At 42.7% G+C, this 13,929-nt stretch overlaps 1 protein-coding gene across 3 annotated transcripts in view; it reads left to right on the forward strand.

Moving 5' to 3' along the window:
* Positions 1-8,182, forward strand: part of LOC309515173 (adenylate cyclase type 1-like) — a 239,820-nt gene extending 231,638 nt beyond the window's left edge. For 2 of the 3 annotated variants that reach the window (XM_082192762.1, XM_082192763.1), the window contains 3 exons: positions 552-666; positions 2,631-2,755; positions 4,410-8,182. In XM_082192762.1, coding sequence (XP_082048888.1) covers positions 552-666; positions 2,631-2,755; positions 4,410-4,748 — 579 coding nt within the window. In that variant the 3' untranslated portion in view covers positions 4,749-8,182. Of the gene's footprint in view, positions 1-551; positions 667-2,630; positions 2,756-4,409 lie in introns of those variants that run through there. The other variant, XR_014212333.1, reaches the window with a different exon arrangement.
* The last annotated feature ends 5,747 nt before the right edge of the window (positions 8,183-13,929 follow it).

Here is a 13,929-nt window from a genome sequence, read left to right on the forward strand (position 1 = left end):
GAGCAAACATAATTTAAGATCTTCAAAAAGCTGAAATAACAATAAGCTGAAACCATATACTGATCTCAGTAGGCAGGGAGTTCCAAGGTGCCGGGGTCACCAGGCTGAAGGGGTATTATGGGGCACCTGCAGCAGCACTGATTCCTCCAGTCAAAACGGTTGAGTGGGCCCCTGTGGGGTGAGGCAGTCTAGCTGTTGGTAGACCAGTCTTCACTGTGTGGGGCAGACAGGGTGTGTCTCATTCCTCCTTAAAGCCCTCTGGGCCCATGGCCACCAGCCGTATCCACAGTGGGGCAGGTCTTGTGGAACAGCTGCCCTCAGGAAGGGGTTCTCAAGTCATCTGGAGGTCTCAGAGAAAATGTTGTTAAGACAGACTCTTTGTATGATTTTTCTAAAATAATAATGTGCTTCTTGTTTATTTGTTTGTTTTAAAATGTGCTTTTAACTTAATAGCTTATTGTGCTTGAAGCCACTTGATTTCACTTCAGAGAAAGACAGGAAAAGCACATGAAGAAATAAATAATATCTAATCTTTTTTAAAAAAAATCTAGGCAAAGAAATCAATTTATTCCCATCTCAGTACACTGGCTGATTTTGCAATAGAAATGTTTGATGTTCTTGATGAAATCAACTATCAGTCTTACAATGACTTCGTTCTTCGGGTTGGTAAGTCATACTTTTCAGGAATTAGGGGTTGACTGGTTGGTTTTGTAGCATGCCCTCGATGATGTATTAGTAGTGAATTTATACTGGACCATCCACACTCACTGTTGCTGTATTTGTTGTTCTGCAATGCTTCCCCTCTTTTTGAGCATTATTGCTATCTGAAGGGGCATTCTTGCACTTTAGCACAGCAAAAGCAGGACAAAAAATAATTGTGGTATGAAAAGTGACAGGACATAAATGTACTTCTGACAAAGCAGTATGGCCACCCTGAAACTTTTACAGGAGCAAATGGTATTGAAAGAGTGATTTCATATTAATCATAATGAATACGCAATAAAAATGATGTCTGGAGGGGCCCTAATTCTATATGGCTGCTGTTGCTGGGGCTAATGCCAGAATTCATGGCAGATTTGTACAAACAGAAGAACTTCTGAAATAATATTGAAGTGTTATAGCAGCATGATCTAAACTATGTTCTTCTGCGTGTCTAAACACCTGGGAAACAATTCTACACAGCTTTGGCTGTGAATGAGTTTATAAATCTGTAAAATAAACAAGCTACTCATAATTTAATTGGAAACAAGGAAGGGAAAATTAGAAGAAAATCACTTCTCAGAACAGGAATTTCAGACTTAGTCACATGGCTGGGACAAGGATCCAGAGATAGGCAGAAGCTCGCAAGCAGCAAAGAAAGGGGCATCCACTTAGAGAATCTTAAAAACATTAAGCAGTTCAGAACTGATTTTCAATAAACAAATTCCCTAGATGGTCTCTTATTAAATGCTTTGAAGACCTGGCTTTTTAAGATATTAGGTTCTCATTAAAGAAGCACCTGACTTGAATCTGGTCTCATGTCATTTCCCTACCTCTGCTGCTCCCGCCACCCTCTGTTAGTCACATGACAAAGCCATTCACAAAGGGATCTCCAACGCAGCAAAGACAGTTGCTAGATGGGGCAGAAGCCGTGGTCTGGCCTCCCTCTGCTGCTTATCGGCCAGCAGGGAGAGGGGTGAGGCAGCAGTGATGTCAGCCCGCCCCCCATGCAGACACACCAGAAGGATCTTCCCAAGTGGGAGAATAGGGGCATTCAATGACTTTTCAAAAGTGTTGGTGGGAAGGGGTTATTGGTCTGCTATGCGGGGGTTGTGTCATGTATTATGTGTTTTGTGTTTCCATTTTGGTTTTTTATGTTGTGAACTGCCCTGTGATATTCAGAAGGGCAGTACACAAATTTATATTATAATAATTATAACAACAACAACAACAACAACAACAATAAATGTGACATGAATTGTCATTCACAAGTTACAAGAAATGAGATTCTTACAAAGCGTCAGGAAGAACTTTCTGATGGTAAGGGCTGTTAAACAGTGGAACAGACTCCCACAAGAGGTGGTGGAGCCTCCTCCCTTGGAGGCTTTGAAGCAGAGGTTGAGTGGCCATCTGTCATGGATGCTTCAGTTGAGATTCCTGATTGCAGAGGGTTAGACTAGAGGACTCTCAGGGTCTCTTCCAACTCTACAATGCTATGATTCCACCTTTAGCTATCAAAGTGACAGCTTAATTGTGTGAATAAATGATTTGTGGTACATATCAAAATATGTATAGTAATTTACAGTATCAAATGATGTCTGTGTCTGTCCCAGAATCTATGGCCAAGGTCCTGGAAGGTGTGAAATAATAGCAAAGAAAAATGCCTGTGAGCATGTGCCATTTCATTTACCCTCTCCAGCAAATAAGGTTCTGTCTACTTAGGAGTAAGTAGCTCAGCTTCCAGGCTGATGGTTTATCTTCTAAGAAATCTTGAGCCTTAGCACATCTTATTTTAAAAAAACCAAAACTGCAGGAAAGGGAAGTGTATAAATGAGGAACATTCTGTTTAGCATCTGCTATGCTTTTTAGATATATGAAATAGATATTGGAGCAAACATTAAATAAAGGAATGGCCACTGTTCCCATTTCAGGTATTAACGTGGGCCCTGTAGTGGCTGGGGTCATTGGTGCTAGAAGGCCGCAGTATGATATCTGGGGTAACACTGTAAATGTTGCCAGTAGAATGGATAGTACTGGAGTGCAAGGTAAAATTCAGGTGAGTGTTTTCATCATCCTTCAAAACTACATCAGTCTATATGGAAGAGCTAAACAGTGGCTTGCTATTCAGGCTACTTGTGAGGTTCCACCTACTGCATTTGAACGGCTTCCTGCATGTGCCAGATAAATATATCTGTACAGTGGTACCTCGGGTTACATACGCTTCAGGTTTCATACGCTTCAGGTTACAGACTCTGCTAACCCAGAAATAATACCTCGGGTTAAGAACTTTGCTTCAGGATGAGAACAGAAATCGCGTGGCGGCGGCGTAGCAGCAGCAGCAGCGGGAGGCCCCATTAGCTAAAGTGGTTAAGAACAGTTTCAGGTTAAAAACGGACCTCCAGAACGAATTAAGTACGTAGCAAGAGGTACCACTGTACTAGAACAATGGCACCAGCTCTTCTTGAGAGGAAGACAGCTTTGGCCCTAACTGCAAAAATGTCCCCAAGTGCTGGGTTGGAACTAAACAGGCTTCTTTCCACCAGCTGATTGAAGGCATCAGAATTAAGCCACCTCTTTGCACAGCTCCACCCCCTAATATGCATAGTCCCATCTAGGGTTACATTTCTTGGTTATGCTTTTTTAATGCATATCAGAGAACAGTGCATTAATAAAAGCAACCATTAGAAACAAAATATATTGTCATGAACAGGTTGGACATGAATTGGACATTGGACAGGTTGGACATGGTGGGAGGAACTGGCTGAAGAACCCCCAAGGGAAGAAGGCTCAGAGCCAGGAGGTTGGTAGTGGGACAACAGTGAGTGGTCAGAGGGAGAAGAGCCTGGGAGGAGGAGGTTGCAGAAGCTGAAGTGAGCGGGAGGAGTCTGTGGCAGAGAGAAGTCCAGACTCAGAGGCAAAAGCTGAAGCAGAAGAGTGGAAGGAGGGAGGCCAAGAGGCAGAGAGGAGTCAGGCTGGTGAAGAGTCTCCCATTCCCTGCTGCAACAAGCTCCCCTTCCCCTTGACTCACAGAACCAGGAGAGGAATGAAATGGGAGGAGCAAAGACTGGCTGCATGCAGGCATGGTCTCTGATTGCTTTCAGGAAGCCCTGGATAGGAGGAGGCTGTAGGGAGGTGGGGGCATTTCATCTCAGCCACTGATTTCATGGAGTAGGACTTACAGGGCATGAGCTGCTGTGCTCATTATGCCTGAAACATAGTCAAGTCTGTGAAGGTCATGTTTCACTAATAACAAGCTAACTCCAGCTTTGAACTGGACCAGCTTGCTCTGTTATACTACAGCTAGCAGGAGCAGAAAATAATTCTCTATTACCACCAAAGCAAAGGTGCGAGGGCGTTCTTTCCCCTGTAGGCAGCCGTCTTTCTTTACCCAAGAATGCCTCTGGGAAAAGCACATCTTCCTGCAGCATCATTAGCCAGGAAGCAAAGTGTCTTGCCATCACTAGGAGCAATAGGAAAGCTTTTTATTCAAAGTAAAAATGATGAGGGAAGCATCTTGGTCACCTTTCATAAAGTAAGTTAAGCCCCCACACACACAGAGAGAGGGGGGGGAGAGGGAGAGAGAGAGAGAGAGAAAATCACCCCAATCTTTGTTGGCCTTCTTCCTACCTCAAAAAAAACATCTGGGCCAAAAGGTTCAGTGCAGCGTAGTCTTATATGTCACAAATGATTTTTGTTCCTTTTATTCACAGGTTACAGAAGAAGTCCAGAGGATACTGAGGAGGTGCAGTTATGACTTTGTATGTCGGGGTAAAGTCAGTGTCAAAGGCAAAGGTGAAATGCTGACCTATTTCCTAGAAGGAAAGGCCAATGGAAGCAATTCGCTAACGCGGTCATTAAACTTAGAGCGGAAAATGTACCCTTATGGGCGAGCAAACATTCAGACTAAACTGGGCACCAGTTGCCCATCTGTGTCCTCATCTCCCAGCCTTTCAGCAAATGCCGTTGCTGGGACACTTCAAGCCCCGTCCACCCACACCAATCTGACGCTGCACTATCTTCCCTCTGTGCCAGCCATAAAAGAGGCATGAGAACCATGAAGATTTTGGCTGGGCCATTGCAGTGATCGCAGAGAGCAGAGGTCACCTGGATTTTCACAAGGAAGCTGAAGACTACAGGATTTGGTGTCAACTAAGATGTCTACAATCCAACCAAAGAGAACCTGGGAACACCGTATATGGAGTTGTGGATCAAATAAGGGCTAGCAATTCTGTTAAGAAAAGTCTACTGCTGATTTTCTGAAGAAAAGGAAAATTTTATCAGCAAATCTAAAGGGTAAATGAATTAACAGAAAAAGTCATGGTGAGACTGGCGCTGTGTGTGTGTGTGTGTGTGAGAGAGAGAGAGAGAGAGAGAGAGAGAGAGAGAGAGAAAGAAATTGTCAATTTTTGGCAAATCCTGTCATTGGTGACTGTCGGTATTCATTCAGAAAACTATAAAAGCAATGCTGGAAATAATAGTGACACAACACAGTTGAGAGAGAAGGGTGATGTGTGTAGATACACGTATCTAATGCACACATCTATATATATATTTCCTATATAAAAATGGGAGAGGTTTATAGTTATAGAAAATTGACGTCCTGCAATGGCAAAGAGGGAGGATGCTCTTATAATCATAGCCAATGTGGTTGCCTCTAAAATGTCTGTAGCTGATGTTTGAGGGAGGGCGTGTAAGGGCAAATGAGACATATCTGAGGTTTAAGGAAGCAGTGTAGAGTCCCTTCACACAACATTTGGGGGGGGGGACAAGAAATTTTTGGCAATGTCTTTAATATAGGAAGTAGCAAGTCCTCAGGTAAACAAATGTAGTTCTTAAAAAAATGTGTTTTTTCAAATATTTAACAATGAGTCTTTGATGAGGCTGCAGGTCGATTCACTGGAATCTATTGTAATAAATCAGAATCTAGCTTCATTCTCACTCGAGAGAAGCAGCTGCTGCACTCTTAAGAGGTGGTCTGTGTGATTGGAGCTTCCATGTGATTTCTGGGCTCAGCCTAACTTGCCTCTGGATAAATGCTGCAAAGTGGCAGGCATAGGAATGCCAAGAGAGTATTAAGGTAGGATTTATGCCTTTTCAGCAGGTCAAACAGCTGGCCATTTGTCTGTATAGTCTTTTATTAGAAGCATTTGCCAACATATGCATTTAGGTGATTCAGTTCCACTGAATAGGAGAATTCTGCTCATGAACAGAACTTGTTCCATTCGTGAAATGGAACATTTGGATCTCTTCATATTGTTTGATACCAGAGTTTTGCAGAACTCTGTTTCTGTGCAAGGGTTCTTCTCACCTGCCATTTGGAGATTCTCACTGGCAAACTTAGAGTGGAGACTTCATTTGTTTGTTTTCTAGATCAGATGTTTAACCTTATATTTTCATAGGGTGACTCAATAATGTACCAGCACATCTTTTTGCACAATATTGATTCGGGTGTCTCAAATGGAAGTAATATCTTTTCATAATAACATTGCAAATTTGACCTATTTGGGGAAATGTCAGTCCACATGGTGGGCTGTGTATGTTTGTGTGTTGCACATGGATGCATACTTTACCCATTTTCTGATCTCATTCATGCCATTGTATGCAGCTCACCTGGGAAGCCCTATTAATACGAGTGGGATTTGCACAAGAGCAAACATTCTCCTTTGTAGCTCACCCCCGTGGTTGGCCCGTTTTGGCACTTGCTCTTCAGTAAGATGGTTGCAGTAGATCAAATACCATCAGGAAGTGCAAGGTCTGGGAGCCCAGGAACCAGCTTCCCTGCTAAAGTGTGACTAGAGAGTGATTTGGAAACAGCAAGGGGAAGGGGGCTCAACCCTTACCTTTCCCAGTGCCCTTTCTCCTGAGCCAGCTTTCCCTTGCTAGAGTCCGTTTTCCCCAGTGGACAACCTGGCAAGGAGAATATCCAGAGGTTTGTTGTTTATGTTTCCTCCTTCCCGTAAACTGCATTTGTCTTAATCCCCATCAGCATTACTTACATCAGAACTATAGTCTGGTTGGAAACAACTACCACTTTCTTTTCTTACTGTGAGGAAATGCCTCGTGTTGTAGTTTGGCACATCTCAAGAACAGCTACATGAAATAACCTTTGGGAAGCTTTCTTAATTGACTTTTAGTGAGTTCTTTCTTGTATGCACAGGAAGTTGGAAGCAACAGTGTGCTAAAACCAGTAGAATTCTATCTAAAGCTGCTAAAAGATGTTGGAGAGCTTAGTGCAATAATTTGGTGTCTCAAAATAGTCTAGGGGCACCACCAAACTGCTCTCTTGCCTGGTTTCCATTCATTTCATTGGAGCTTTTCCAGAAGTTCTTGGTGAATCCACAGCTTATGCCCACTTTTAGAACAGTCATTTCAGTGTGGTGATCATCTTGTTCATCTTAATTTCAAAATGTATACGTCACTATTGCTAGCACAAACAGGCTTCTGAAGTGGCTTATGATAACAATTGGATAGGATTTATAATCTGCTTTAGGTCAAGAGAAAGACTTACACCTGTTTCATTAAGCTCTAAGACAAGGGGGTAAATCTCTGGTCCCCCAGATGCTGGTGAACTGCAACTGACCTCGTCGCTGGCCATTGACTAGGCTGGCTCAGGGGAGTCCAGCAACATCTGGAAAACTCTATGTTCCACATCCGGGATCTAGGACATGGCAACTTTTACCAGGGGGTTAATAGGAACATCTGTTGTCAAATAAAGTCTTAGTTCCATTGAGCCAATATCACACCTCTGACATGATTTAAAACTGTTATATGGTGGATTTGGGGGAGCAAACATTTTCGCTTCAAAAAAGGTTAATTCCTCCCTCCAATGTTTCCCTTTCTCCCCAGTTTGGGAAAAAAAAAATCCCCCTTGGGTCAAAAATGGGGGGGGGATTTTTTATGGGGGAAGTGTAGAATTTCTCATTGATAGTGCAGAGGAAGAGGATAGTAATTCAGAGCAGCCAAGACACTGCAGATCAGAGGCAACGGAAGACAGACCCTGTCTATACAGTATATGCCTTTACACACCAATGCTAGAAGCCTCCCAGCCAAGATGTTCTTAAGAGGATGGAATTAATATAGTGGGTGAGAACCAGTAGAACATGGCTCTCTCTCTGGATATGAGCTCCCTAGGATGTGCAGGAGGTGGTGTTGCTCAGTCCTTCAAAGAGAGAATGAAGTCCAGCAAGGGGTAGGAAATGTTGTTGTGGCGAGTCTTCCACTACTTTCACGTAGGTGGGGCATTCCTGTGTTCCAGTCACAGCAAAGCAGTGACATTCCCCATGGGGATGAAATGAACATGACTTGCTCATAACACTCTCATTGTTGTGTTTGTGGTCCCTATCCAGCAAAGGTAAAGAATTTAGAGCATTGCTGACTTCATTCTTGACTACATAAATGGTGAACTTACTTGTACCATTTCTTCCTCCATTTGGATATTTATAACTCGATGAAAGCAGGAAGAAGTGGTCCCGGTTCTCCCCCCCCCCCCGCCCCCAGTTCAGGGCATGATGCAGAATTATTAAAGGTGAAGAATTCTGGTGCAGGGAACTATACCAATACTTTTTGTTTTGTTAGGAATTTGTGGGTTTAAAACTTGGCTTTGGGCACATGTCGTGGATGGCATAGAAAACATATCAGCTAGGAAGCTAGACAATAACTTGGTTGCCTCTTCTCAACAAGATCAAAACAGCATCACCAGACTCCACCCAGATACAGATAAGCCCAGTCAAACTACTGAATGGCACTGGCCTAGTGGTGGGGTACCTTTTCTGGTGAGGAGACCCTACCTCCAGTTGTTGGAGGTCCAAAGAGCAGCACTGGCCTGTTTGAAAGTCCTTTTGCAAACAGCTCCCCATGGAACCTCTGAAAACTAGAGGTTTAAAGAGCAGCATGAGGCTCTTTGCAAAAGGGATTTTGAACAGGCCCACACTGGGCACTGGCTGCATGTACCTGGTCCCAGCAGGAGAACTGAGCAGGATGTAACCAGTTAATCACCAGTGGTTAAATCCTGCTGCTTTGACTACATGTATCAGTTCCCAGCTGGGAAAGTTGTGCTCGCAGCTGACACAGAATCAAGCCCCACCCCCCACACTCATCAGTTGTCATTGCAGCCCCCATCCAAGTGACATCCAAGTGATTGGCAGGTGGGCATGGCTTAATTTTTTAGAGGCCCTGAGGGGGAAAATTGACACCCACCCACGCACCCTTAATGGGTCAAGACTGGCCCATGAGCCAAAAGCTTCCTCGCAAGGTGGCATGAAAATGTTTGCTTCCACCATTTGGCTCATTTCTAATTGAATATATGACTTTGTGTGTGTGCTTCTCCAGTCCATGTCCTAAGAGAAAGCTTGTAATGCCTCATAAAAGACCTGGTTCTTTCCTACAGTGCATGGATGTGATTCCCATTTTCATGAAGTAAGATCAAATAGATTCATAATGAGAGCAGCCACCTTCATTGGATATGGAATCGTATGAGCAGCTGTTTTAAAATACTGTCATTTGGCAAGCTATTTATTAGGAGTCCATCAATAGCAAGCACAATATTTCACATGAGTTGCACAATTTTTCTGTTAATAAGGTATTTGTAATAATTAAAAGCCTTTTATTGGAGGTCTTTGGGGAAACTAATTGCAAATGTTCCTGTGGTAACTTTTTTTATTCTTATCTTGGAGATTATGAACAGACATTGAATTCTATTATTAGTTAAGTACTTGCAAATATTTCAACATTTGAATCAGCCACACATTAAAAAAGAAAATAATTTCAGTGCTGGGGATATTGAGGATTAAGTTTTGATTCCAATGAATTCCAAAATCTGCTGTTTGTCTTACATTTGAATGGTGACTGTAAGCATTAAAGGCAGGTTTGGGTTCACATCTTCTGCCTTGACAATACAGATGAGGAAATAATGTGAGGAAATAACAGTGTTATTTAAAAAGCCTATGGTGTGTGCCATGCCATCCTTCTCAGGGGCCAGGCTCACACATGAGGTCCTCAAAGATCTTGTGCGTGTAATGGAGGAGGGGGGTGTGCCTCCCTGCCCCACCGGGTATGGGGAGCCTCACCTGAGCTGATCCACATGTTGGCTCCCTTTGTGCATCGCTTCCATCTTGCCACCTGTTAATAGCACAGATTGCACCTAGGCTTAAGCACTCATGTTGCACATTAATTCATACCTATTAGGTAATCAATCCTTATTGTTGTTTAGCTCTAGGCTATTCCAAATTAATGGTAAACAAATGGGATCTATACATCTAAGCATATACTATAAAGAGCAAAAGACTGATATGACAAACCAGGTCTCCCACAAGAGCCAATAAAATGTGTAAAACATAACCCAAGTGTATAATTACATAATGCCCAGCATCCTTATTCGTGTGGGGTTTGTTTGGGTGTGTGTGTGCGTGTGTGTTATACACTCTTATTCTGCCACCACATAAATAGAGCCCTGTTCATGTGAATTGGTCCTAAGTACAGTGGTCCCTTGGTTCTCAAACTTAATATGTTCCGGAGGTCCGTTCTAAAACCGAAGCGTTCCAAAACCAAGGCACGCTTTCCCATAGAAAGTAATGCAAAATGGATTAATCCATTCCAGACTTTTAAAAACAACCCCTAAATTTTTTTAACATGAATTTTACTATCTAACAAGACCATTAATCCATAAATTAAAGCATAAATCAAATTAAACCATAAATCATAAATCATAATCCATAAATTAAAGCATAAATTAAACCATAAATCAATGCACTGCACTATAAAATAAATAAGACAATATTGTAGATGATAAAAATAAAAATTAATTTTTTTCTTACCTGCACTGATGATAGTCATTGTTTGGATGGGGGGGCTTTTATCCATTTCTGCAGTCACACAATCAATCAATTAATAGCTGAACTGGGTTTCACACAGTCACAAAAACAAATTAACCGAAAAAGCCTCAAAAACAAAAAAGCAAAATAAATAGCAAAAACAAAAATGCCAAAAGTCCGTTTAACTTCTGAAATGTTTGAAAACCAAGGCGCAGCTTCTGATTGGTGCAGGTGCCCCGAAAACAATAGCTGGCAGCCGCATCAGACGTTCAGCTTCTGAAAAACTTTCAAAAACTGAAACACTTCTGGGTTTTCGGCGTTTGGGAACCAAGGTGTTTGAGAACCAAGGTACCACTGTAGGTGAATTAAGGCCCCCTGCACACCCTGCATTTAAAGCACTATAGTGCCCCTTTAAACAGTCATGGCTTCCCCCAAAATATCCTGGGAGCTGCAGTTCATTATGGAGCTGAAAGTTCTTAGGACCCCACCCCTCTGCCAAGTTACAATTCCCAGTGTGCTTTAACAATCCCTCTTCAGGAAAGAAATTGTAGCTCTTGGGGAGCATGGAATAGGGGTCTCATACCAACTCCCAGCACCCTTAGCAAACTACAGTTCCCCTAATTCTTTTGGGGAAGCCTTGGCTGATTAAAATGGTATCCCAGCAGTTGCATGGTTGGTTGTGACTCTACAAAGACTCAACAAATGAGTGATTGCTGTCACTCATTCAGTTGCTTGACTTTAGTTAGTGTATGTACCAATTTGAGCAAGACTCTAAGGGTATAAAATGCATGTGAAATGGAGTGTGCAATGCCTCCACGGGATGTTTCTGCACTGCCTCCAAGTCCAATGGCATCTAATCTTTGGACGTAATGTTCACATCACAGAATCAAATAGAATGTGAACAGGACACACACACACACACACACAAAAAGAAGGCTTGGAGGGAAAACTTCCATTGCCTTGCACTCAGAGCAAAACTGGATCTCTATTCACATAAAATGGTAACCAAATCAAAATAAGGGATCTGTCCAGATCAAGTGAAGTACCACTTTTTTCTACCTTGGTGAGACCCCAACTGGAGTCCTGTGTCCAGTTCTGGGCACCACAATTTAAGGTGGACTTTGACAAACTGGAACGTGTGCAGAAGGCAACAAAGATGATTAGGGGTCTGGAAACCAAGCCTTATGAGGAACAGTTGAAGGAGTTTGGGAGAGAAGACTAGGAGGTGATAGGTTGTGGAGGTTCTTGGAGGCTTTTAAGCAGAGGTTGGATGGCCATCTGTAATGGATACTTTAGTTGAGATTCCTGCATTGCAGGGGGTTGGACTAGATGACCCTTGGGGTCACTTCCAACCCTATGGACCCAAAGTTTGAACGACTCAGGTCCCTGAACTGCATTGGTGTAGGGGAGCAGTGGGGAAGCTCCTGTTTGTGGGACTAGTTGGGCCCAGCGGGGTCTTAATCTCACCCAAGCCACACCCTCCTTCTGTGCAATAAGCTGATCCTCATCCCTTGCAGGCCCATTGCCTTTGCAGGGGTGGTTTGATTTCCAGGCAAAGGCATTGCAGGTGTTGCTGATCACTGATCATTTGCACCCGCAAAGCCACGTGCTGATTAGATTTCTAACCACATGAGCAAAGGAAAACATGGCTCAAGTGACTGGCAGCCTCAGGGTGTGTCCTGGCACCTGGGAAGCATCTCCTACCCCTAGCCTAGGGGCACAAGACCCCATGTGCGGTAATTGTTCAGTGGACTTATTTGTGTTCAGAGCTGCACATTTAGGGTTTATGGGTCTGGGATTTCATGCCTGGGAGGCCCTGTGCAAATGTTGCCTCCAATGCCCAGACATCCGCCCCACCCAGAGGCAATAAGCCCACTCAGCCGGGGCAGGACAGGAGCAGCTCCAGTTTCTCACTGTACATGTTCTCTGTGCTCTTAAGAGTCTCATCTGAACGAGCCTTAAAACATTAACCCAGCATTAGGAATCCAAATTCTTTTTCATTTCCAGTCCTAACCAGAGGACTATTTAGCCATAAATATTCTTTCAAGTTACAGTTTTATATTGTAGTGGCAAGTAACTTTTTAAATTTAAAATAAAACTGTATTATAACGCCTTATTTATTTTTAATCTTGTACACTATTACGTATTGGCCTTTCATGTAGTCTTATTAATTATTATTTTATTTAAAGGATGTATGAAATTTTGTAAATACTTTTAGCTATGACAGGTTTGTTGCATGTACACTACGAGTCTTTAAAAAGGCACACGTTTAACAGATGCTAATTTTTTTTTGTAAACAGAGGTTTTACATGTGCATGAAGATTATAAACCCTTTTGCTTCTCTTCTGCAAACTACTTACTGCATGCCACTCATGCCTGACTTCAGGCTTTTTAAAAAAAAAAATGTGAAAGAGTAAGTATCTTTCTATATGTTTTTGACATATCAGTTTAACACATTGTTTCTAAGGCACTACTAGTTGCATGTGTATACTGCAAAGCAAACATAAAATTACAAAGCAACACCACAAGGAAACCTTCACCTGCAATTTTCTGCCAACCTCAGTTTTGCTCTGTCTACAGTATACAATATATAAAATGTGCTCTCAACATCTATGCTACCTTTGTTTATTAGAAGCAATAAACTAAACTCCATATACTGTTTTGTGTGCGTGTGCGCGCATGCGTGTGTGTATGTATATGTATGTATGTATATATATATATATGTATGCAGGTTTTGGTGTCTTCGGGTGTCTTCCCGTGTAAGAGTCGGGGTGTCTGTGCGACGTTTCGACGAGGTCTCACTCGTCATCTTCAGGCTGGTGCTTTCGGCTTCTTGTTACTGGAACAGAGCAGAGTCTGGTGTTTGAGTTCCTATAAATACTGTTGAGGGGTGTGGTGTATAGCCTCCAACGTTCTGGGTAGAGAGGAAGTTCCTAGATTAGTGTGCCTTTTCTTCTTTTGTTCCTTAATTACTTGAGGGATATCTTGGGTGATTTCATGAGTGATATTCTGAATATCACTGGGTGGGTCATTAATTACTTGAGGGATATCTTGGGTGATTTCATGAGTGATATTCTGAATATCACTGGGTGGGTCATTAAGTGTAGATTAGTTGCTAAAGCTCTCGTGTCTTGACCTCTTGAGCTTGTGAAGAGTTTTTCTGAGAAGATGGCTGTGCTGCATTTAGTTGTGCTCTGGCTTGGCTTCGTGTATAGGGGCGAGCTATGGTTTTGTGCCTTGTGCCAGCCAGATCTGTGTAGGGATTGCAGGGGGGTGCAGCATCCGGAGGTGCCACTATAGTTTGGTTGCTGGATGGAGTCTGTAATATGTCTGTGGAGAGGACCCACCCAGTGATATTCAGAATATCACTCATGAAATCACCCAAGATATCCCTCAAGTAATTAAGGAACAAAAGAAGAAA

This window comes from Podarcis vaucheri (assembly GCF_965113315.1).
Source record: "Podarcis vaucheri genome assembly, chromosome: 12".
In the NCBI taxonomy this organism is placed as follows: Eukaryota; Metazoa; Chordata; class Lepidosauria; order Squamata; family Lacertidae; genus Podarcis; species Podarcis vaucheri.